The sequence below is a fragment of the Panthera onca genome, chromosome A1, assembly GCF_046562875.1.
Source record: "Panthera onca isolate mPanOnc1 chromosome A1, mPanOnc1 haplotype 2, whole genome shotgun sequence".
Classification (NCBI taxonomy): Eukaryota; Metazoa; Chordata; class Mammalia; order Carnivora; family Felidae; genus Panthera; species Panthera onca.
In genome coordinates, this window is record NC_138339.1 from 126,597,152 (window position 1) to 126,624,521 (window position 27,370).

Below are 27,370 nucleotides of genomic sequence, written 5' to 3' on the forward strand. Positions count from 1 at the left end.
TCAAAAATAAATAAAACACTTAAAAATGTTTAATTACAATTAAAATACTTAGTGCTGAGATATAAACCATTCAACTGAGATCACATTACATAATTGAAAAGATGAATTCTATGAGAAATCATAGCTTACTCTGTATTCTCATTCATTCCACAAATACTGGAGGCTTAGAATTTGTCAAGAACTGCCCTAACAGTGGGGACATAGGCCTGGCCTCAGACAGCTTCTATTTCCATGAGATGAGACAGTCTCTAAACAGGGTAAAGAGATAAAATCGGCAGTATGTTAGATGGTGACAAATGCAACGAATGAAAAACTTGTTCTCCCAAACTCCCAAGGTCTTATCTTCCTTCTTTCTGACAGGCTGTTTCAAATCCCAATTGGCTTGGTCACTTCAGCAATCTCATTAAAATACCTGGATAGCTAAGCTTGATGTTGTACATTTTGCAAAAAGTCTGCCATTCAACAAAAGAAGACAGTTAAGAGAGGACAATATTCTCTCGGGCATATCAAATCCAAGAAACGCTCTCGAACCAACTTCTGAGAATTCTTTCAAAAAACGAAGTACAGCTCTGTTCACAATCAGCTCAATTTTTGCCAAAGAAAGGAGAAGACGAACTGGAGGGCGTCTACCCCAACAGGTTAGAAGGGTACACGTGCTACAACACGTATATGTGTACCAATTAGTTACTGGTTTGTGGTTTTTTTAGTTTATCCTTTTCTGTACTGTTAAAACCCTCGGCATGGAGCACAGACAAAAATAGTATTTAAAATGAAGTAACATTTGAGGCGCCTGGGTGGCTCAGTTGGCTAGGCGTCCGACTTCAGCTCAGGTCATTATCTCACGGTCAGGGAGTTCAAGCCCTGCATTGGATTCTGTGCTGACAGCTCAGAGCCTGGAGCCTGCTTCGGATTGTGTGTCTCCCTCTCTCTCTGCCTCTCCCCCCCGCTCACACCCTCTCTCTCTCAAAAATAAACATTAAAAATTTTTTAAAAATGAAATAAAATAAAATGAAGAAACATTAGGTGAGATTTTTATTGGATAGGGAAAGGGGTAAGGGATAAAAACAAAAGTATGAGGAGCTTTCAAAATAGATCCCTGAATATCCAAAAACTGGCTCAGGAACCGCCTCTCACAGAAATTTTACACACATCCAGCTGACACCATACAGATAATGAGCCTTGGGCACCAACCCGCATGCCCCTCCACCTCCCATCCCGCATACCCTAATACGGAGATGGTTACAAAAGTGACCGACAACTCTCCCTTTTGATACCTTCCCTGTAGTCCCACCTTCCTTTCTTTAAACTACAACCACAAAATGACTTAGATCAAGGGAACACACAACCTTTTAAAAAAATCAAATCTTTATTAATAATAGGCTTACCAATTCAACAAATAGCAGTAGTTAACATGTTAAATTGAGGAACTTTAAAAAAAAATGCTTCCTTCTTTGAACCATATATACTCCAGAGCTCTAAGTACTTTCTTATAAGCTTGCCCTAGCCTACTGACAGCCTCCTTATAAATATGTATAAAATCGGAACTGCATCGCAACTGCTGTAAATGTGGAACAGCATTAGCTATTGAGTGTCATATCTGAAAGAAAAATGAAGCAGTTGTCACAGCTGATCCCCTCATCACCTGAACTGTTTGGGCTGCAGCAATTTGAAAACTAATTATCTTAAATCAGAGAGAAGCCAACACCTCTCACTGTTCAGTGAAGGAGTATGCCAGAACAAATGCTTTTGAAAATGCTTTAAAAAAATGTTTCCAACACAGCCACTGAAGTCACTACTAAATACCTTATACTTAAAGTAAAAAGGCATAGGGAACTGATTTGCAGAAATGGATTCTTTTGATGAAGGCTTTTCTCCAAAAAGAAAAATAAGAGCTTTTGGATTTATTCTTTTGGGTTGAAATATTTAAGTGTGAGTTTTTCTCCTCTTCTAGTGGGGAGCACAAAGATTCACACCATCCTCTTCTAATTAGAATGAGGTTGCATTTCTCCTATATACAACACAGTGGTGGTAAAAGTATGTACTCGGTGGGGCTAATAAAACTAACGTGTGATTTAAAAAAAAATTTTTTTAAGGAGAAAATAATAACAAAGCCACCTGGCAAGGCGGCTAATCAAGGGCTGATCTACTGAAGTCAAGCAGCATCAGAAATAATTCCTGTCAATTAAAGAAGAAGAAATACAAGAGATAATAAGAATAAAAATATGAGTTCTTATGTGCCAGGCACTGCTCTAAGTACCTTATTTGTATTTTCTTTAATCTTTCCCAAAATACTATACAGTAGACTTTCACTTTACAGATCAGGAAACTGAGGTACAGAGTGGTTAATCAACTTGCCTAAAGGCACAAAGCGAACAGAACTATGAGGCCCAGGACTCCCACGGAGGCAGGCAGAACCCATAGCTACTACTCTACCTCCCAATCATGCAGTCAAGACCGCTCTTTTACAGATAGATCTACAGAAGGGAAATTAGCGGTTAAATGAAAATACCCCAAACTCTAGATCTAAATACTTTTTCAAAATCCAACTAAACTACACTAAGCTAAACAAAGAAAACACATCAACTCTCTTACAAACAGAATGAAGAAACACTACATTCTGAGCCGATCTCCCACCGAGGAAGGAGGCATGGTATATCCATTTCCTATTGTTAGCGCACACAAACAGATAACACAGCCAGTCACAGCGACTGGTCAACTCACCCTTTTTTAAAGTCCATTCAGTCAAAGACGTTATGTCAAAAGAAAGTACCAAAAGAAACCCCCTTCCCCCCCAACACACACACACACACACACACACACACACACACACACACACACAAAAAGACCCAACAGACACATAAGCAGGTTTTGAGATTTATTAAAATAAAGTATTAGCAAACAATATGCAAAAACAAAGTTCTTAAGAGTTATGGCTTTGAAAAAGCACAGTATAGTAAAACCTAATACATTTTTATAAGTATCAAAAAGGTAACAGAATTGAAGCATATTGCTAGAATTTCATTTTCTACCACATAAACAGAAGCAGAACAAGAAGCGGACCTATACTGCAGCCACTGGTTTGGTCTTTATCATCTGCATATGAGTATCTTTTTAAGAGAAGATGGGCAGGTACACACATACATCCAGTTCTCATGATTACAATCCGATCCAATTTTAAAATAAGTGATCCTTAAAATGCAATTTTAACCAAACAGATTAAGACAACAGCTTGCCCAACTATTATCTTCAAGAGTCCCTACATATAAAATACTTCGTGAATAAATCAAAGCAACATTATCTCCAATGATATTAGAAAGGAATATCTGACTCTAAAAATGTCTTTATAAGGAAAGTGGGATTGTTTGGCCTCACTGTAGTTTTATTATAGTTAATACCAGCTAGTATCAAGAAGGCACTACTTATTAATGTGGGGCAAGAATCTACCTGTACACAAAATTCTGAACTTTTTAATAACAGTATCTTCAAATAAATCCTTAGAGGACAATGGTTTATAATGATTGCTAACAATTTCAAGAATTGAATTATTTGGATGAAAACCATGCACACCTTTTTCACTCTGCCATGAATGACAGAAGAATCCTACTCTATGGCTGGATGTTTTCACCCAAACATCCCATCATTTGTTTAACAGCAATTGCTACCAGCAAATATTATATCACACGCTCTTACTTTTTAAAAAAAAAAAATTGCTATGTAAAATACCTCTCATTGGTTTTTACAAACCATCCAATTTTAGGGTAACACTTCAGTTGTAACACAGTAGTATTTTAGAAGTTAAGTTTCTATTGTGAATAATCCAATAAAACAAAGGCTTGATAAACACTGTTACCTCTCATAATTAGGAAATGCTGAACTATAACCCAGTGAATTCCAAAGAACTGTCCAAGCTTCTGTCCAGCAGGCAAAAGTCTTTATGCAGAAGAAATGCCTTGAAGTCTCACTTTCCATACATGCATCTTCTGTGAGAAGAAAACCTCTCCCAAATCCCATCTCTATCAAAGAGGAAAATGCTGCTGCTCTGGAGGAAATGAGTCTCAAATAAGAGCCTGCCCCCCAGAAAGCTGCCCTAGTTAGTATCTCAAGAGACCACCCACAAACCAATGTATAGGAAAACTACCTCCCAGAAAAATCACCAAACATGCCTGAAACCACCATGCTAACTACTATCTTAGAAGATCCTTGCTTATCTAGCTGATGGGTATGAAGAGAACACATATTTATATTCCTACCTGAGACAGTGAACAAGGATTTAAGTAATACAACAAAGAAGGGCTCTGATCCTCTTAAAGGTTAACAGATCCAAAACTGAAGTCATCATCGGAAGCTCAATTATCAAGAGTCTTCCTTCTTCAGTAAGTATAAAAGACATTAACACATTTTAAGTGGGGAAGTGATAACGATTCAAAGGAACACTGAGCAAACAACCATAAAGAGAATAAAGAAATGGATCCAAGCTGGCATATCAGATGCTTTCTAGAACAGAAATAGAGTACTTAAACAGGTACCATCAGACTTCCTGGAGGTTCTCTGCTACTGGCAGGAGTTCATATTGTCTACAAATCTTCTCCTTCAACAGAACACTGTGACAGAACTGTTTCCCACAGGTACCCTGTGAGCCCCAGTTCTCATCTTGACAAGAGATTTCAGATGGGACCACGTCTTGATCATTTTACATCTTAAAAGGATATCTTACTCTCAAATGTTATGAAAAGTATCAAGTAGCTACATCCTCTTTCTATACTATTAGGTATAGCTCACTGAACTACCTAGGAATCTTACTGTGGATTTCAACTAAGAAACCCAGCCAATTCTATTACCATAGGTTCCTTACATAATAATAAAATGTGAGAAATGATTTATATTCTGATGTATATACTTGGCATTTTGATTGATGTCTTAATCTCTAAAGAAAAAGTGTTAGCTTCAGAAGATCAATAACATGCCTAATAGTTTACATTCTAAAATATAAGCCAGGCAATACCAAACAGACCATAATACTTCATTATACAAACACGCTGGTCCAAATGCAACTCTTAAATTGTTTTTCCAAATATTTTTTTCTTGGGTTAATTCATTACTCAGATGAATTTTCATTCTATTTCTCTTTTTGCATTTACCAACCTGGTTGTAATTTTATTATTCCCAGGCTCTACTCTTTTCAGCTTGCAAATATTAATACGAAATGTCTGATTGTTCTAGTGGTGATGTTTTCATAAATTTGACCATGAAACATTCCAAAGTCTAAATAAAAATTTTAAACTGTAATTTTCTGAAATGGTTTCTTTCAGAAGTGTCTTCATTGGTCAGAATTTTAGTTTTTAAAATCTTACTGGCAATTTTTACTTCCCATCCATAGATTTTGGACACCCCTGGGAATTACAGAAGCAACTGCATAAAATTTTCAGTTAAAATCCAGGGGTATATAGTAAATGACTTTTAGTTAAGACCACAGGCTTCTACTCTTCCATGGAACTCTGAACGTTCAACAGCTTCAGTAATGACCTTCATGAGACACAACTCCTTAAGGAAAACACAGAAAAGACCAATCGCATAAAATCTCAACAACTCTAAAGACCATAACATGAATAAAAACAATTTTTAATTAAATCAATTGAAAACAGCAATAAAACAATTCAACAGTTTCCACCAGTTCAAGTCCATGGAAGTTGATTACACGTATCCGTCATTCAACCTGGGTGGTTTCTTCCTACACATTTGTTCCAAAGATTATGCCATAAGCCTGGTAAGTAAAAGAACGACGTAAATAGCTAGGTTCTAACACTAGGCAAATAATTCTCTTTCATGTGGCTGACACAAGTGTGGAAGATTAAGAATGCAGGTCACGTAAAACTTACTTACGTTGAAGGCTCAGGTGACTGTCAGAAAGTATCCTTTGACCCAGCAAAGGACTGTGAGCTGAAACATATATGGCGCTTCATCTGACAGAACTAAAGCCATCCACTGGCTGCACTTGTAAAAGCAATAAATAATGTCACAGAAAAAAGGAACTGTACTCTCCTTTCCTCAAAAAATGCAGAAAGGGCAAAGGAGAGAAAGTCAAACCAAACTAGCACTTTAAACAGAAGACTGACATGGCTCCATATACTTTCAAAAGGCACCAGAAAATAGCTTTCTCTGAGAGGTAAATTAGGTCACTTTTTTTCAAAATAACATCTTTGTTCTCATGCCATAACCAAGTGTCCATTTGGCTGCTCTCTAGAAAGAGAGGTTAAAAGTCCTTCCCTCAAGCATGACTGAACGAACAGGTATTTTAGAGTTTTCGTGTCTTTCCTCTCCGAGGACTAGTGTTCTGGGACATTAGCATCCATGGAAGTGCTAATAAATGGGAAAAAACAGAGCATACGTGGGAACTGAGAGAATAGTCTGCATTCTCTGATATGTGACTATTTCAAAACCAACTATCTCAACAACCACTGCTTACTCGTTTAAGTACCAGACCAGCAGCCCCAACCTAGGGTCAGACCGAAGAGGTTCTTACGGCTACCGTACACAGGTCCTTTCCTTACTAGGGGCAACTGACGCCAGTAAGAGCGATGGGAAGGGTGTGTGACTTTCCAACACGAGTGACACCCAGAGAGTGGTAGGCAATTAGAAAGGCACCTTACATTGGAGCTACAGAATAACAGTCTTATAAACTAGGTCGAAAATACAAAAAAGGTAGAAAAAGTCTAACTTCCTACAATTGTAATCTATAAACCGCAGTGTTTGTTAATACAAAAGGGGTACCAAGTAAGTAAGGATGAGTATCGAAGTCCAAGTCACTTGAGTGTGTTACGCAAAAGGTTACACTAAAAACTGTCACCCATGAAAGTGCAAAACAGAAGATTAATGCACGTCAAAGTTAGAGTTCTTGCAACAGTGGCCAAAAGTAGCCAAGCTGAACAAGGCCGCGCATGCACTAGCTATAAAGTAGTACTCGGGACAGACTCGGAGTAAATGACATATACTGGAGATCTGGTGTTTACAATAATTTTTCTTAAAAAAAGGAAATGTTTTACAAAAGATATACTGAATGAAGCCACAACAGACTGACAAACACTTAGCTGTAGTAAATGTACATTTTATGACATCATCTAGAAAACTATCACTTTGCTTTTACTGAACACTACTTGTGAGAGCAGTGCATAGTGTTCCTTCAAATAGAAGATTTTTTTTTATAGTTTCTTTTCAGCTCCTACCACATGCTTTCAGAAAACAACGAACTACACTTTCTTAACACTGGTAGGACAAAGAAACTGGAAAAAGTACATTCCCTGTAGGGTTAAAAGTAGAAGGGAAGAATTTTCACCACATACTTTCTTTTTCTATTATAATTTTTCATCATGTGATGCATTATATTTTTCCAAGAAACTGAACAAATAACAGGTTGTTGGGACAATAAGGCAAAATTATGTTCCAGTTTAAGATCAACGCCAAACCTGTGAATTTGGGGTACAATACTTCTACTTTACATTTTTCACAACACTTTTAAGAGTTAATCACATGAACACGAATAACAAACAAATGTAGATTCGTCACAAAATACAAATGTATTGGTCACAATTATGTAGAAAAAAAAAAGCTGTAATATCTGTTTTCCATGTAAGCTCACAGTATCTGTACTGAAAAGTTTCCCTAAAATTAAAACGAGTCCACAAATAATATAATTGAAAAGACTACTTCTGCACTATGAGACGGAAGATATGGGGTTCAGAGGGGAACCCATCTGAGTAAGGACTTTATCCAGCCACTGAAGAGGCCCATGAAGATGAATCTCAATCCAACACGGGGTGCTGGTAACATCCTGCCGGTGATATTCTGCTCCCCAGCCCTAAGAAAATGAAAAGATATCACAGCAAAGCCCTCTTTAAATTCTAAACCAGTCTAAACCAATTTTAACATACTAACAAAAAGATACTTTAACAACAGAGATCACAAAACCAATCTTAGGATTCACCATGGAATTCAAAGCAACAGAGTTGCAGAACTTTTGGAAAGAGATAGGAGTCCCTTAATAGAAATCCTTGGAGCAAGATAGGTTTTAGAATTCTTTTTTTTTAAGTTTAGAAAGTTAATACAGTACAATATCTCATAATTAAAACATAAGTATTTCTGCAGTGAGATACATTCTCACTTAATGAGATAAACAAAACTTACAGTCTCATGTACATTCACATCAGATTTTGTTAGGAAAAAAAGCTTTTAGTTTTTAGGTTTGGGGTTTTTTTGTGTGTTTTTTTTAACTATCAGTTAAGGAAGGCACTGTAGATCTCATCAATGCATGCAAATGTAATTAATGTAGCTGGGATGAAGGAAGCTGGAATATTTTAACCTAAAACTCTAGATAAAGATTAAAATATATTTTTTCACTTTTATTTGCCTGGATTTACCAAATCCTCTGCTTTACTGCTTAAAGTAGTGCTGGCATGGATAAATTAGGCTTAGGGGTGGTGGAGTAGAAATTAAATATACAAAAGTTAGGTTTCTATGGAGAGGGGCATGCCTTCGGGGCTGCTGATAAAGTGATGCATAAAACAGACCTATAGCAAAACAGTAAGGAAACACTGGACTATTCTTCTGAATGTCAAAAAAAAAAAAGTCCACATGCAGCATTTCACAGATGCTCTTCTTTGGCTAAATCCGTAAGGACCAAGTGGATGTAGTACAGGATGCTTAAATGTATCAACTAAAACTCTTCCCTAATTTTACCCCTAATTTGGGGTTTACTCATGAACCATCATCTTTGGAATGCCAATGAAATCAGGCCAAGAGCAAATGATAAATTTGAAATATTCAACTTTGCAAATCCTTAATAACAGAGGTTAAATACCTGGAAGATAATATTAGTATTCTGAAGAATTTTTTAAGTCACTCCAGTGGGATCTAATAACAATTGAAATTGCAGAGGTTAAGGAACTTGAAAAGCAATTTTAATGTGAAATGCTTTCTAGCAATTTGGTCTTTAATTGAAATTCTTTATAAATTCAGCCCCTATTCATATCAAAATCATTGTCAGTATTATGCATTTTATAATGTCTGGATTATAAAATTACTATTTAGACCTATTGAGTGGTTAAAGCCTTAAATTCAACAACATCATTTAAAAACCTATTAAGTCAAGTCAAAAGTAAATCCCACCTTGCATTTTAAGAATTACTTTTTAGAATCATAACCTATAGAAATATGAACTACATATTTACAGTGACTCAAATTTAGCTACAGCTTACAACCCACTCACCTTGACAAAACTCATTCGAATGGTACACATTTTGGTGAGCTCATACACCGCCTCAAACCCATGGTTGACAGACTGAGCCAGAAGCTGAGCAAACTCTTGATTGTTAAAAATTTTGAGGCTGCAACTGCTGGGAATCTTACAGACAGTGGTAGGATGAAAGCCGTGATGAAAGTTGCAGTTCCTACTCTGTACAAATATGCTGCTGTCACTGAGGCACTCCGCATACACCTCGCCACCAACGTAGTACAGATGAACACCTTAAAAAGACGAGCATTCCAAGACTCACCTTAATAAATCAGTATAATGAAATCAAAGAGGCTGTATGGGGTGCAACCAAGAACACCCACTAATCCACAGCAACCGCGCAAAGTCTGGAGGTAGAAGCTACCACTAGAGGGCCTATGGTGCCGAAGATAAGGAAGAGGTTAATGTCTGCCTAAATTCTACAGTGGTCCTCAGGTAACCAAGACTTAACCCTCAGTCTGGCAGATTATTACGTTTATCAGTTCTTAGGTTGTCTTCTCTTTGCCAACAATCACTTGTTAGCTCTATGAGAGAAAGCGAAGGCAAAAAGACAAAAAAGGCACCTATGATGAGTCCTTTTAAAGGAAAGCTGGCGCTCTTAACTATCATAGAGTCAGTTGGCAGAGTGTTTTGCACTTTTTACTAATGGAGGGTACAGCAGCATTCAAAGACCCTAAATCCTCTCTGCTGTCAGCACAGAACCCCCCTGGGATCCTCTGTCCCCCCTCGGATCCTCTGTCCCCCCTCTCTCTCAGCCCCGCCCTTGTTCGTTCTCTCCCTTTCAAAATAAATATATAAACTAAAAAAAAAAAAAAAAAAAAAAGAGACCCTAAACCACATATGTAATTTCAGTTCACAGGAAGGGGTTCTAAACAGCAGATTTATTTCACTTCCCCTAAAAAGAATGGTTTTTCTATTTAAAAAATATATATAAATAATATATAAATGTAATTTCAATATTAAAACTTCAAATTATGTAGTTAAAGTTTAGGTTATTTCCAACTTTTCACTACCCAAACAGTGTTAATAAGACCACCTTTATAACACATACCCCATACACATGTGAGTCACAGACTTATATCAGGCTGTGATACGAAAAGCTGTGTTTTGTTTCTGAGCAAATAAAAATGGCACATAGAAGAAGGGATCCTAGAACTGGGTACTAGAAAAAAAGGGAAAACAGATTCCAGAACTAAGAATTCACCAAGTAGATTTCTCTTAAATTACCCTACTGTAGTGCGAAAATCAACGCATAGAAGTGAGGCATTTCACCTACAAAATTGCACCAAGATGGCAAGAGTCAAAAAAGAATGGAAACTTTCTTTTCAACTTATTTTTGGCCATAGTATTTTGCTGAATCTCTTCTACAAGAAATCACTTTACAATGATAATTATGTACATCTTCTCCTAACTTGAACTAAGACTTTCTCAAGTCAAAGAAGCCAAAAACAGCAAGTGGTAAAAACTACACTTCTTAGGAGACAGGTAATACACTCCACCTGGGATAGGTTTCCTTCCTGGCCACTTGATGCATGGGACTCTGCCCTTTCACTGAGGTGTGGAAAGTTCCTTGTTTGTTGTGGCAACTGCCTTGCAGGATGAAATATAAATAAAACCTTGTTACCTGAATTTAAAAGGCAGGAGGAATAGTGGTGAAGCCACTGGAAACTTGTATCATTCAAATTGGATTCCCTACCTGTAACCCGGCTCCTCCAACATAAGAGAAATTCTTACAAGGCACTTTAACTCAAAATACTCCACAAATACCTCAATTAATAAATTCTACTCTTCCACCAGCACTCCTATATTTCACAAATATTTGCTGTGTATTTACTATGAGCCAGGCACTGCTGAAAATACTGCTATGAACAATGCGTATTTCTGTAAAGCTTACATTCCAATCAGGAAGATACTCAAAAAATAAACACAGAAATAATATAATTTCAGATCCTAAGTACTAAGAAGTAAAACTAAGCAGGATAAGGAAAAGAGGACTGATTAGGTCTTAATACATTCACCAGCAGAACTGGAGAGCAGCACCCATGCTCTAGGCTCATCTTACGCGCCAGCACCTTCCATGATACATGGTAAACAGCAAGTACAGCAAAGGACTCATTTCAACTGAACGCAGGGAAATGACAAAATTACCTTTTCCAATATGTCGCCTAGTGTTTTCAATTGTTGAATTACGATTAACGTTTGACAACAGCCCTAAGCAGAATCTACTTTTGTTATTTGAAGGGTCTGTGAATCCATCCACTAACACGCTAGTAGAAGATGCATGAAAAGCCTCCCCAACACGATTGTTTAATTCATAGTAGACAATTGAACACCAATGTTTGGGCTCCTCATAGGCAACAGGCTGAACATCTGTAAACAAACCAGACAAAAATACAAAAAACAAAACATTTAATGAGTGAATTAGAAACCCCAGATTCTTTGTTTCCCTTTAACCAAACCCAAGCACTCTATGAAAAATACTTTCAGATATTCCACTTAAATCTCATTGTTCCTCCCTGGCTTTGAGTCTGTATCAAAAAAAAAAAATGCCTTGAATATGATGATTTGAAAAATTATCAAATACAAATACAAGGATAGGCAACATCACATTTATTTTTTTTCTTTAAAATTTTTATTACTGATGTATAGTTGACATACAACATCACTTTAGTTCCAGGCATACAACGCAGTGATTAGATAATCCCTATACATTACTCACCACTCACCACAATACGAGCAGTTACCACCAGTCACCACACAACATTACACAACACATGTGTAAAATCATATGGTATTTGTCTTTGTGACAAATTTGTATTTGTGACTTATGTCACTTAGCAGAGTAACCAGCCTCTAGATCCATCTATGTTGATGCAAAATGGCAAGATCTCATTTTTATGGCTGAGTAATATTCCACTGTGTATAAATCTCCTTTATCCACGTATGTACCAATGGACACTTAGGTTGCTCCCATATCTTGGCTATTGTAAATAATGCTGCAACAAACACAGAGGTGCAGATATCTTTTCAAATTAGTGTTTTCAAAAAAAAATAGTGTTTTCACTTTCTCTGGATAAATAACCAGAAGTGGAATTACTAGAAAATACAGTGTTTCTATTTTTAAATTTTTGAGGAATCTGCGTATTGTTTTCCACAGTGGCTGCCCCAATCTACACTCCCACAAATAGTGTACCAAGTTCTCTTTTCTCCACATCCTCGTCAATCCTTATTTCTTGCCTTTTTGATACTAGCTGCTCAGCCTGGTGTGGGGTGGTGCCTCACTGTGATTTGATTTGCATTTCCCTGATGATTAATGACACTGAGCATCTTTTCGTATGTCTGTTGCCATCTTTATGCCTTCTTTGGAAAAATGTCTATTCAGATCCTCTGTCCATAACATGCAAAAGACATATCTGGTACAGGACTATTATCCAAAATATACAAAGAACTCTTAAAATCCAACAAGAAAATAAATAACCCAATTAAAAAAAAATGGATTAAATACATAAACAGCCACCTCAAAGAAGATAGACACATAACAAATAAGCATATAAAAGAGGCCCCACATTGTATGCCATCAGTAAATGCGAATTAAAATAGCAGTAAAATACCACTATAGATGGCAGTGACATTATAGGGACATATAGGGACATTAGAATGGCCAAAATCCAAAAGAGGGCCAACATCAAATGCTGGTGAGTATGTGGAGCCGTAAGAATTCCGATTCACTGCTAGTGGGAACGTAAAATGGTACAGCCACTTTGGAAGACAGTTTGGCAGTTTCTTACAAAACTTAACATACTCTTACCATATAACCATATACCAGCAAACACGCTCAGTATTTACCCAAAGGAGCTAAAAATGTATTCCACATAAAAACCTACGCATAGATGTGTACAGCAGCCTTATTCATATCTGCCAAAACTTAAAAGCAAGCAAGATGTCCTTCAGTAGGTGAGTGGATAACAAACTCTGGTACACCCAGATGACAGAATATTATTCAGCTCAACAGATACATGAGCTATCAAGCCATGAAAAGAGATGAAACTTAAATGCATGTTATTCTGTGAAAGAAACCAATGTGACGAGGCTGCATACTATAGGATTCTAATTAGATGACGTTTTGGAAAAGGCAAAACTATGGAGACAGAAAAATTACCAGGAGTCAGAGGGAATGAGGGGTGAATGAGGGATGAGCAGGCAAAGCATAGAGGATTTTTAGGGCCGTGAAACTATTCTGTATACCATAGGTATACTTCCATATACTTCGCTACTAAATTCATTTGTTACAATCCACAAAACACACACCGAAAACGGCCTCTAATGTAAATTATCAATTTGGGATGATAATGATGGTAAAGGCAGGTTCATCGATTGTAAGAAATGGACCACTCCAGTGTAGGGTTTTGGTAGCTGGCCAGGCTGTGCATGTGTGGAGGTGGGGGTGGGAGGTGAGAATGACCTGTACTTTTATACTCTTATTTGCTGTGAACCTAAAACTCATATAAAAAATAAAGTCTGTTGAAAACACACACACACACACACACTCACACACACACACACACACACAACTAAGTGAGCATTAACTTTGGTAAAAGGTGGTATACATACTAATGTTAAAGGCCAGAACTGCCTATGGAAAAAGATTTATACATCAACTATCGGCCAAAATCTTATTGTTGTGAAAGTCAACAATTCCTAATGGATGCAATGGACGGGAGGGACACATGAAACTCTTCTTCCAATGCTCACAGGGTTTCTTTCTTGAGGCTGAAATGCGGAAGATAAGTGATGAACCCTCAAGTTTTCTTTCAAAAAAGACAGACATAAAAAAAATGTCCAAAAACCCTTAAGAGCGGCTATGTGGCCGAGGCAGGCCATGCAAAAGAACTGGTTAACTTTTATAAACTCAGCACTGGTTATTCAACTGCAAAGAATTCAGATAAGCAGGACCAGAGAAAAATAAACCAATGTGGACCCATAAAGAGAAGTCCTAAGAGGTCAGAATTTAAAGAAGTTTATACAAAAGATGGAACAGGGAGGGGCCCATAACCAGACGCAGACAAATGAGTTTCAGGCAGTTTTAAGAATAGTATCAGGAAAGCCAGAGCCAAGCAGAAGCTTGCAGAGAAAAAATGCTAAGCACAACTAAAAAGACAATTTTGGTTTGGAAAAAAAGAATGAAGAGCTTTGTCTCTGCTCAAGGCAAGGGACACACTGTCAACTGGCAATTCAAGGTGCTACAGTTTAACTCTGAGTTCCCTTCTGTCACCTATCTGTCAAAGAAAACAGAGAGAAAAAACACAAAATAGGACTGAAATGACAGGAAACTTCGGTGAAAAAAGACATCTAAGGAGGGCAAGAAGACTTGAGTGCCAAGTTCCTCTAAAGGGACTAAGCTGTTAGGCCGAGACAAACAGTACAGCAAGGAGTGTCTCACACACAACAGCAGGAAACTGCACTCCGCCCTCTGCACAGTCAGGAGAAAGAGGAAAAGGAAGATGACAGGTGAAGTAAATCCTCTCTGTATTTTCAAGGATGATGAGAACACCATTCACTGGGTATTTCCTGACGCGGTATGCCATGGTCATTACGCAGAGCATCTAATCCAATCAACAACTAACAATTCCTGTGCAGACATTCTCTCTGTTTAATTTACAAATGGAGAAAGGGAAGCTGAGAGATTTAAAAAGCCATCTTAGGCTGCAAAGCGAATAAGGGGAGGTGCAAGAATTCACATCCAGAAATTGATGTCTGAGACATTTTGATCCAAATGAAGGGAGATTCTGTGAATTACAAGAAAATTAGTATGACAAAATTCCTAGATAAATTCTAGACCTTGAAAAAGCAAAGATATTACTCACACATTAACAAAACTACTAGGGAGGCCTGAAATTTAACTATCTTGAGAAATGCAGGGGTCCTGGGAAAACACATGTGACATACACTCATATGGCATCATCACAAACACATGCAAAGTACACAAAAACACCATCCTTTTAAGAAATGTGTAAAATGGCAGTACCTTACTTCTTCTACCTGGTCATATACCAAGGAGTTTAAGGTCTCAAAACACAGTGACTTTAGAAAGACAATGAGATACCACTTCACACCCATTAGGATAGCCATTATATAAAAAAACAAAAATGAACCAAACAAGAAACATGGAAAATAACAAGAGTTGGCAAGAATGCAGAGAAGTGAGAACTCTAATGCCCTGCTAGGGGAAATGTAAATGGTACAGCCGCTGTGGAAAAAAAGTTTGGCAGTTCCTCAAAAAGTTAAACAGAATCACCACAAAATCCAGTCATTCTACTCCCAGGGATAGGATCCAAATGAATTAAAAGCAGAGAGTCGAATAAATACCTAGACAACAATATTCATAGTGGCATTATTCACTATTCTACCAAAAGGCAGAAACAACCCAAATGTCCATCAACTGATAAATGGATTAACAAAATGTGGCACAGAAGTGCATATAATAACGTGCATACGAGAGAACACATTCAGTCTTTAAAGACATGAGATAAACACATGCTATAACATGGATAAACCTTGAAAAGATTAGGCTGAGTGAAAGAAGTCAGCCACAAAAAGACAAATATTGTATGATTCCACTTAGATAGGCAAATTCAGAGACGGAAAGTAGAATGGTAGCTACCAAGGAGCTAAGTGGAGGGGGGATGGGCAGTTACTGTTTAATGGGAAGAGTTCTGTTTGAGATGATGGAAAGTTCTGGAAATGGATACTAGTGATGGTTGCACAACACTGTGCATATACTTAAGGATACCAAATTGCTCACTTTACCAACAGAGCCCTCAAAGTATATGAAGCAAAAACCAACAGGAATGGAAGTAGAAATAAAGGATTCAACAGCAATAGTTGGAGATGCCCCAACCTGCAATCTCACACTCTCAATCACTGATAGAACAATTAGAAAGAAAATAATCAAGGATAGAGAGAACCTGAACAACACTACTAACTTGATGTTACTAAAATCCACAGGTCTTAAGACATCCTGCGGTATCAGAATATACAGTTTTTTTCCCACATACACATGGAATTAGTCTCTAAAATAGACCACTGCTCTGCCAGAAGCTGGCAAACCTTTTCTGCCCGCTAAATCCGGCAAGACACAAGAAGGATTAAATTCCATGACCAAGTGAGATGCAAATATTTTAGATTTTGAAAGCTACAGACTATCTTTGTCACGTATTCATCTTTAACAACTTTTTTTTTCTCATTTTTTTAAATGGTTATTTATTTTTGAGAGAGAGACAGAGTACAAGCTAGGTAGGGGCAGAGAGAGAGGGAGACACAGAATCTGAAGCAGGCTCCAGGCTCTGAGCTGTCAGCACAGAGCCCGACGCAGGGCTTGAACTCACGAACCGTGAGATCATGACCTGAGCCGAAATCGGACGCTTAACCAACTGAGCCACCCAGGCACCTCAATGACGCTTTAATAATCTAAAAACCATTCTTAGGTCACAGGCTGTACAAAAACATGCATAAAACAATTCTCAATAAGTTTTAAAAAGAACGGAACTCATACAATTTAGGTTCAATGCTTTATATTCCCACAATGGAATTAAATTAGGAACCAACAGAAAATACTGGGGAAATCCTGAAATATATGGAAACTGATGAACATGTTGCTAAATAAACAAAGGGTCAAAGTAAGAAATCACAAGGGAAATTTAAAAATATTGTGAACTGAATAAATCTGAAAACAAAACGTATCAGAAGTTATGGGTTTGAACTCCTATGCTAAAAAAGAAACAACTCAAACCAATAACCTAAGATTTCACCTTAAGAAACTATAGAAAGAGAAGCAAACTAAGACTAGAGTAAGCAGAATAAAGAAAATAAGACAGACTGGACTGGAAATCCGTGAAAAAGAGAAAAGCTGGTTCTTTCAAAAGATCAACAAAATTAACAACCCTTTAGCTAAAAACCAACCAAGAAAAAAAAGAACAAGACACAAATTACCAAAATCAGAAATGAAGACATCACCACTAACCCCCACAGAAGTACCACAAAAAACTTTATGTCAACAATTAGACAATCTAGACAAAGTGAACAAACTCCTAGCAAGATACAAATTACCAAAACTGACTCAAACAAACAAACAAAAAACCCAGAGACTCTGAAGAGAATGACAGAATCAAGGAAATTGAACAGGAATTAAATTTCCCCACAAAGAAAAGTCCAAGCCCAAATATCTTCACTGGTAAATTCTATCAAATATTTAAAGAAGAAATAATACAAACAAACTCTTCCAAAAATAGGAGGGAACAGTTACCAACTCATTCCATGATGTCATTATTACCCTGATATCAATGCTGAATAAAGACAACCCAACAAAACTACATACCACTATCCCTTCCTCATGAATACACAAGTAAAAACACTCAACAAAATATCAGTAAATCTAATCTAGAAATATGTAAAAAAAGATTATACACCATATGGAAATATCCCAGGAATAAAAGATTGGTTTCAAGTTCATATAATACACCTTACTGTTAGAAAAAAGAACAAAACCTCATCTGATCATCTCGACAGATGCGGAAAAAGCTTCTAACAAAATCCATCATCCATTCATGGTAAAAATTCTCAGAAAACTAGGAATAGAAGAGACCTAGTAGTTTACGGCCAGAACGGTGGTAAGTACAAGTGGTGAGAGCAGGCATCCTTGTCTTTTTTTTTCTTTTTTAATTTTAGTTAGATAACATGCAGTGCAATATCGATTTCAGAAGAAGAATTCAGTGACTCACCACTTACATACAACACCCAGGGCTCATCACAAGTGCCGTTCTTAATACCTGTCACCCACCCAGCCCATCTCCCACCCACCTCCCTCCATCAACCCTGTTTGTTCTCTATCGTTGAGTCTCTTGTGCTTTATTTTCCTTTTTTCTCCTCCCCCCCCACCTTCCCATATGTTCATCTGTTTTGTTTCTTAAATTCCACATGAGTGACCTCATATGATATTTGTCTCTCTCTGCTTATTTCGCTTAGCATAATACATTCTAGCTTCATCCACATTGTTGGAAATGGCAAATTTTCATTCTTTTTGATGTCTGAGTAATATATTCATAAATATATTCATAAACATAAATGTGTGTGTGTGTGTGTGTGTGTGTGTGTGTGTGCGCGCGCGCGCGCGCCACACACACACACACGCCACATCTTCAATTGTATGGGGAAAGTAATCTAGCGTTTTACCATTAAAGATGGTGACAGCTGTAGGTTTTCATATATGCCCTCTAATAATACTAATGAGAGAGAGAGAGGTTAAAAGGCATCCACATTGGATAGGATAAATATAATGCTGTTTTTTATTTACCTGTTCCTGTATTCATAAGACCCTAAGGAATTCGCATGCACACACAAAAAAACCCTACTAGAATAAATGAGTTCAGCAAGGTTGCAGGTTACAAGATTAATACACGAAAATCAATTGTATTTCAATGTATTTAATTAAGAAGAAACCAAATATGAAGTTCTCAAGAAATTCCATTCCCTCAGGAATGCATCTATAAAGAAAAGCAAAAGTAAAACAATACTGAAAACTGGAAGATGTAAATAAATGGGAAGACATATCACATCTGTGCACTGGAAGACGATGGCAAACCTCTCAAACTGATTCAGAGATTCAACATGATCTCTGTCAAAATCCAAGGAAGGAATTTTTGGGAGGCAGAAATTTACACACTGATACCAAAATGATACGGAAATGCAAAGAATGCAGAAGTGCTAAACGATTTTGAAAAAGAAAAAATTCCTCTCGCTTTCAAATTTCAAAAAAACACTTCTCGCTTTCAAAATTTACTATGAAGCTTTAGTAAGTATCCTAGACTATGAGATATAGATATACAAGTCCTGTAACAAACTCTTACATATATGGTCAATTGGTTTCTGAAAAACATGCCAAGGCAATTTGTTGGAGAAATCGTAGATACCTTTCAACAAAATAGTGCTAGACACAACTGGATATCTACATGCACAGAGAGGAATTTAGATCTTTACCATACAAAAAGTTTACCTCAAAATGAATCACAGACCTAAATGTAAAAGTTAAGGCTATAAAATTTCTAGAAAAAGACGAAATAGAAACTATTTTCACAACTTTGGGATAGACAAAGATTTTCTAAATGCAGCACCACAAGCATGATCAAGAAAGAAAGAACTGACAAACTGGACTGCGTCAAAATTAAAAACTTGCAGCTCCTTCTGCCGTCTTGCAGCCTGTGGAGGCCTGCTGGGAACAGAACTCCTAAAATGACAAATATGTCTGAAGGCTGTGGTCCAAAGCCATTTTTGCTGGCTCTAAGCGGGGTCTCCAGGACCAGAGGGAGCACAAAGCTCTTCTTAAAACTGAAAGTGTTTATGCTCGAGATGAAACTGAACTCTACCCTGGAGAGAGATGTGCTGATGTGTACAAGGCATAGAACACAGTGACTCCTGGTGGCAAACTGAACGAAACCAGAGTAATCTGGGGAAAAGTTACTCATGCTCATGGAAACAATGGCATGGTTTGTGCCAAATTCCAAAGCAACCTTCCTGCTAAAGCCACTGGTCACAGAATCCATGTGATACTGTACCCCTCAAGGATTCAAACTTTACTGAAAAGTAAATAAATAAAGGTATAGAAAAAAAATCAAAAATTTTCATGCCTCAAAAGAAAATCCAAAAACAAGCATTAAGAAAATGCAAAAATAACCCACAGACTGACAGAAAATGCCTCCAAATCATACATCTAACAAAGGAATTCTATCCAGAATATATAAAGAACTCTTACAAGTGAACAGTAAAACAAACAACCCAAATAAAAAATGGGCAAAAGATTTAAGTATTTCATGAAAAAAGATGTATGAACGGCTAATAAGGACATAAAGAATGTTCAACAATCATTACTCATTATGGAAATGCAAATTAAAACAACGAGACACCACTTCACGTGCACTAAAATCGATAGAGTGGTGATAAAAAGATAAAAAGATTGACAATAACAAGTATCAAGAGCATGTGGAGAAACTGGAACCTCCTATGTTACTGGTAGGAATATGAAACAATACTGCCACTTTGGAGAAATTGGCAGTTTTCTTAAATAGTTAAATTTACCGTATTGCGTCAGAAATTCCATTCTTAGGCATTTATCCAAGAAAAATAAAAAGAAAGCCCATACAAAGACTTATATGCAAATGTTCCAAACAGTATTGTTCATATGAGCCAAAAACTAGAAATAAATCAAATGTCCATCAACTGATGAATGGATAAAAAAATGTGGTACATCCGTACCATGGAATATCATTCAGCAATAAAAAGGAACAAACTACTGATAAGTGGTTCAACGTGAAAGAACCTTGAAAACATTATGCTAAATCAAAGAAGCCAAGATGCACAAGACTACACATTATGTGATTCAACATACACGAAATGTTCAGAAAAGGTAAATCTATATAGACAGAAAACAGTCTAGAGGGTCTCTGGAGCTGATGAAAGGAACAGGGATAGACTGCAAATAGGCACAGGGGATCTTCTAAAAAGCTTATAAATACGTTCTACAAGCAGATTGTGATGATGGTGCCAAACTTTATGCATATTACTAAAAATCACTGCATCGTACACTTCTAATGGATAAATGTTAGGGTATATAAATTATGCTTCAATAAAGTTGGTTTCTTAAAAGTGGCTAAAAAATTAAAAACAAACAAACAAAATAGCAACAACAATAAAACACGGTATTTTTCTCTTACCTCTGCTGGAGATACTGGGCATAATCTGAGGAATCATGTTATTGCTTGTATCCATGGGCTGGGAATTATCTTGACCCATTTGATCGTCTGGGGGCATATAGGCAGGAGGAGGAGTATCAGCTAAGAAGAAGAAAATGAGCCAAGTTAAAATCCCAAAAGAATAGTTAAAACCTTCATCCTGCTTACATGTATTCTTCAAGCATTGGGAAGTTCCTAAGATCACCAGCAGAATTTTTAGTGAACATTACAGACAAACAAAAATGTAGGACGCTATCTCAGGGCATGAGAAAATGAGAAAAGACAACACACCCATTAGCTACTGAAAACTGTTACAAGTCCACATGTATTTGGTCCAATCCAAGAGAGTAAGATCAGTGCTAAAATTCCCTAAAATAGAATTCAAGATCAAGAATTTTGTCCTTATGTGCTCAGAACTGTATGCTTGGAGAAACTACAACTATTACAAACTAATCTGAAGGATGCAGATTATCCTAGTTTGAGTACATACCCACAGAGACACTTTTATTTTTTATTTTTCTTAAAATGTTTATTTATTTTGAGAGTGTCAGAGAGAGTGTGTGCGAGCAGGGAAGGGCCGAGAGAGAGGGAGGGAGGGGAAGAGAGAGAGAGACAGAGAGAGAGAGACAGAGAGAGAGAGACAGAGAGAGAGACAGAGAGAGAGAGACAGAGAGAGACATAGAGAGAGAGAGGCAGAGAGGCAGAGAGGCAGAGAGAGAGAGAGAGAGAGAGAGAGAGAGAGAGAGAGAGAATATCCCAAGCAGGATCCACGTTCAGCATAGAGCCTGACACGGGGCTCCATTTCACAACTGTGACATCATGACCTGAGCCTGACTCAAGAGTCAGACGCTTACCCAACTCAGCCACCCAAGCACCCCTAGAGAGACACTTTTAAATTATCAAGATCATCACATACTGTGTATTGTTAATGAACACTGGAAAATACAATGGTCATACAAAATGTACCAACACAAACAGCAGCAAAACACCTAATTATTTTGCAACATCCTAAAATGGCTGTCATGTCTTACTAAATGACTAGGTAATTCTCTTAGGAAACTGAATGTTAACTAGAAAATCTTTTGAGTTCCAGCACTCACAGTTGACAATCATTGCAAAAACTAGTTATATCTTTGTCTCGGTAGCTATAAATACTGAATATAATTTGTCTCTCACCCGAAGGTTTGTACAAAATATATTTTGAGAAAGAACTGCCATCAGACTGAGTTTAGGACAAAGTACGAAAATTAGTTTTTAAACAAATACCTAACAGCAAGTTAAACAGCTGACACTTAATTCCTTTTAGAAAGACAAAAAATAAATAACTGCATCAACTGATATTTCACTGCAGTAGAGAAACCAGAAATAATATACTTCCCTATGGCTCCATCTGCAAGAGTAGGCATTCAAAGTGAGAAAACAATGTGTCCATATGGGACACGCCATTAACAAAATTTGGGAACTTTATAAAATCTACTTATGATCTTTCTCCAGGCAAACCAGTTCATCAGACCTAATTAAAGATAACTGGAGTGCATTTTAACCTTCCAAAGTCTATGATGATGTGACAATCACTAAAGTTAAAAAAGCAAAGACTTCAGAGTCTGAGAAACCTAGGTCTTAAACCTTAGGCAAGGTACTTAAACTTTTAGAGCGAATATCAACTTCTTTCTCCACCTATAATAACAGGAACACTATCTCACATTGTTGTTCTGAATTAAATGTAATACACTATCTTTCATCATAGTTCCAGTTACACAAAAGGCACTCAATAAATGGCACTTCATATCATAAATTACATGAAAATATTTAAGTCAAATATGGTTACTTCCATATTTTGGTAGAACTTTTATTATTTTTTAATGTTTATTTCAGAGAGAGAGAGAGAGAGAGAGAGAGAGAGAGAGAGAGAGAGAACAAACATGCACACACAGGGGAAGGGCAGAGAGAGAGGGAGACACAGAACTCGAAGCAGGATCCAGGCTCTGAGCTGTCAGCACAGAGCCCAATCTGGGGCTCGAACTCATGAACCGCAAGATCATGACCTGAGCCGAAGCTGGCCACTTAACCACCTGAGCCACCCAGGCGCCCCTAGAACTTTTATTTTTAATTCCTGGTAATACAGAATTTAGTTGTTTGGTCCAATAAATGATCCAGTGATAATTAAACAACATTTCTATTTTTCCAGATTACCTACTTTACTTCACAGTCATCGAACACAGTCTTTGTCTGTCTTCAGAATGTTGATAACCTATTAGAATACTCTGCCTTTAACGTGTATAGGACCCCCTATGAAACCTTTCAACTTAGCAGCATTTGGCTTCATTCTGAAGTCACAGTGGCAGCCACTCAGTGTAGTTAGTTGTACATATATATTTCTATAATTTCATCCATTCATTTAATAAATATTTACTGAGGGTCTATCACATACCAGGCTCTGAGGCAGGCTCTGGGGATGAAGCAGTAAATAAAAGAAGCTAATTACCCCCTTTTCATGGAGTTTGTAGTCAAGATAGGGAGAGGAGGGAAGGGCAGAATATAAGATCATCTATATTATGTTGGACTGTGATACACACTATATACAAAAATCAAGCAGTGAGAGACAGAATGTAGGATGAAAGGAGAAAGTGATTTTTGTTTCATTATTCTTAAAGGATTATCTCCCCAAAACTGTGTTTGCTTTTTTAAAAACATTCAATTTATTCAAACTAAAAAAAAACAAAACCAGTTCATCCATTTCTCCTACCCCTTGTCTCTGGCAACTACCAACCTGTTCTTAGTATCTATGATCTTGGTGTGTTGTTATTGTTGTTGTTTTTCAGATTGCACATATAAGAAAAATCTTATAATATTTGTCTTTCCCTAACTTACTTTACTTAGCGTAATAGCCTCAAAGTCCAGTCATGTTGTCATAAATGACAAGATTTCATTCTTTTATGGCTGAATACACCACCATTTCTTTATCCATTCATCCCTCAGTGAACACGCAGGTTGCTTTCATGTCTCGACTATCATAAATAATGCTACAATGAACACAGGGGTGCATGTTTTCAAGCTGGTGTTTTTGTTTCCTGTAAGTACTGAGAAATGGAATTAACAGATTATCTGGCACTTCTATTTTTAATTTTTTGAGGAAACTCCATACTGTTTCTCACAGTGACTGCACCAATCTGCACCAACAGTGCGTGAGGATTCCCTTTCCTCCACATCCTCGCCAACACTTGTTATTTCTAGTCTTTTTGATAGTAGCCACTCTAACAGGTGTAAGGTGATAGATGACACATTTTGGTTTTGTATTTCCCTGAAGATTAATGATGTAGAGCATATGTGGCGGTGGTCACGTACATGTCTTCTCAGGAAGAATGTCTATTCAGGTCCACTGCCCATTTACTAATTGGAATGTTTGTTTCTGTGCTATTGATTTGTAGGAATTCTTTATATATTTTGGAGATTAGTTCCTCATCAGATAGATGATTTGCAAATATTTTCTCTCACTCGGTTGGCTGCCTTTTCATTTTATTAATGGTTTGCTTTGCTGTGCAGAAGCTTTTTTGTTTGATGTCATCCCACTGTTTCTTTTTGCTTTTATTGCCTTTGCTTTTGGTGTCAATCCAAAAGCCAGCACTAACCACTGTCAAGGAGCTTCCTGCCTATGTTTTCTTCTAGGAGTTTTATGGCTTAAGGTCTTAGGTTCAAGTCTTTAATCCACTTTGAGTTAGTTTTTGTGTATGGTATCAGTTAGTGGTCCAGCTTCATTCTTTCGCATGTGGCTGTCCGGTTTTCCCAACATCATTAGTTGAAGAGACTGTCCTTTCCCCACTGTACATTCTTAGCTTCTTTGTCGTAAACTAACCCTCCACCTAAGTGTGGGTTTATGTCCAGGCTCTCTCTCCTGCTCCAGTAATCTATGTGTCTGTTTTTATACCAACACCACACTGCTTTAATTATGATATCTTTAAAACTGTATGTTAATTATACTTCAATTTTTCAAAAATTGTTTAAAATATTACTGTAGCTCTTTGAAATCAGGGAGTGTGATGCCTCCAACTTTAGTCTTTCTCAAGATTGCATTGGTTATTCTAGGGTCTTTTATGGTTCTATACAAATTCTAAATTTGTTCTATTACTATGAAAAATACAGCAACTCTCCTTTTTAAAAAACATATGGTCCATGGCAAAATAAAATCTAAAACTCTTCTGGATATCAAACAATTACCAAAGGATATAGTCAAAAATAGCTACCTCTTAGCATGTAACAGTTCACCCAGAGGGCCAGTAGTATAAAAACAACTGCTGATTCTCGAGGAGTAATTTTTTTGTATCAATAAAATAAATTCTTACCTGGGAGCTGAAATGGACTTCCTGGTCCAGAACTTGCTGGGGAATTGGGATATGTGCTGCTAGCGGGGGAAGGCGGATAAGGGCTATTTGGAGATAAGGGGAAAGGAGTGTTGTTGGGCTGGTGGAAAGAATCTGGAAACGTTGCATTTTGTGGCATGTGTGGCTCGTTGTGGCTCAGGTTTCTAAACTGAACCAAAAGGCTGTGTTGTGGATTGAATTCATTGTGACGAGGCACTAATACTGGAGGTAAGACTGAAAGACAAAAATCAAAAGTCATCTGTCAGCAATAACTAAAGCAAACATCCCATACACACTAAAGGGTAGATAGAAAGGATTCAGTACAATTATAAGCCCATTAAAACAATTTACTTTCAGGAAGGGCTGCTCTGTAGAACCTTGAATGTTTATTTACATAATAACTAAACCAAAAACTCTTTAAGGATTTAGGCCTGTATACAGAATTCTGGAAAACAGAAAATACAGAGAAGACACCACTCCTGTTCAATAGGAGAGAAGGCATGTTTAAAAACAACAATAATACAGAAAATTTAATGCAGTGAGAATTCAAAGAGGTGAGCACTTCCAGCTAGCAAGGGATCAAACAACACACTATGGGAAAGACAATACCTGATGGGACCTTACAGAATGAGGGGTGCCAGGGGCAGAGATAGTAGAGGAGGAGATGGGGAGACTCCAAGAGGGAGACAGGAAGGCACAGACAGGTGCCCCAAACACTGAACTAGGAGCTGAGATTAGAGACAGACGTTGAGGTCAACTATGAAGATGCCTTGAAAGGCTCTATGTTTTCAATTTTGAACATTTCATTTTTCTTAGTTTGAGAGATAACACATTTTAGGTTCTTCAGTAAAGTTTTCCCTAGTGAAAACAGTAACATTTCCTAGGCAGAAATCTTCCATTCAAAATCAGTTTTCTAAACATGATCATAATGAAAATACATCCAACAAAGCCTAAGTATTTTAAGAGACGTATTTTTAAAGAGATGAACTTTATTCAAACATTCACTTTCTTTAGAGACCCAAATGACCAATCACATAGAAATGTCTACCTTTCCCTATAGGAAATCAAAACAAACCTAATTTCTTTAAACTCCTACTGGAAGTACCAGTTTATCTCTTTTACAACTTTCCCATATTTGTCAGTGCAATTTTATTTTTTTTTTTTTTTATTTTTTTTTTTTTTGTCAGTGCAATTTTACTTCCAACAATCTCACTTTGACTCTGACATCATTCAGCAGCAATAAAATCAATCTGTTTTTAAGTTAACTAGGTCATAGTAGGGATGTACCTGAGGAATCAGAGGCTATATAAGTCAGCATTTGTACTGTTTTTTTGTCTCTTTTCTTTGTACCGAATCAGTGTTGTAATTACATAGTTAACATCTGATTACAACTGTTTTGCTCGACAGTGTATTACCAACTGCTGTTCCCTCACAGAATGATGGGACAGCTGCCATGGGAGAGCAGGGCATTAGACAGTAAGAATTTCTATGTTTAGCTGGCTAGCAATCTGAAAGACTTAGTGAAATAACTATTTAAGAATTCAATCTAGTAAGGATTCCTTTCCTTCTTTTTTTTAGAGGCAGAGCTAAAATCAGTGACTTCTCTCTTTATATTATTTTTACACACTACTTATTTAGAAATTATTTTATTTTCATGCAAAATACATGGATAGTTTAAAAAGAAGCTACAGGAGATAAACACAGCAATTTCTAAGCCTTCTATACTGCTTTCAGAGACAACAAATTTAAACTCTTACCCATTTCTTCTAACATTTACTTTGTGCATTGCTAAATAGTATGCTTATATTGCTCTTATTAATTTGTGAAGACACTGCAGATTTGCTCTTGTGGCAAAGGAAGTAGCTTTCTTGTATCATTCTACCCCACTCCCATTCCCCTTCCCCACAATAAAGTTCCAAAAAAACTTTTGGTTAAATGTACAAATATTC

General features: G+C 37.1%; 1 protein-coding gene and 1 pseudogene across 1 annotated transcript in view; one reads left to right on the forward strand and one right to left on the reverse strand.

Moving 5' to 3' along the window:
* Positions 1-2,862: 2,862 nt before the first annotated feature.
* Positions 2,863-27,370, reverse strand: part of SMAD5 (SMAD family member 5) — a 48,825-nt gene continuing 24,317 nt past the window's right edge. The window contains exons 3-7 of the mRNA XM_060636078.3: positions 25,404-25,655; positions 21,046-21,165; positions 11,432-11,653; positions 9,260-9,516; positions 2,863-7,852 (exon numbers count right to left, since the gene is read on the reverse strand). Coding sequence (XP_060492061.1) covers positions 7,709-7,852; positions 9,260-9,516; positions 11,432-11,653; positions 21,046-21,165; positions 25,404-25,655 — 995 coding nt within the window. The 3' untranslated portion in view covers positions 2,863-7,708. The remainder of the gene's footprint in view (positions 7,853-9,259; positions 9,517-11,431; positions 11,654-21,045; positions 21,166-25,403; positions 25,656-27,370) is intronic.
* LOC132682368 (large ribosomal subunit protein eL33 pseudogene) lies at positions 19,568-19,926 on the forward strand (annotated as a pseudogene).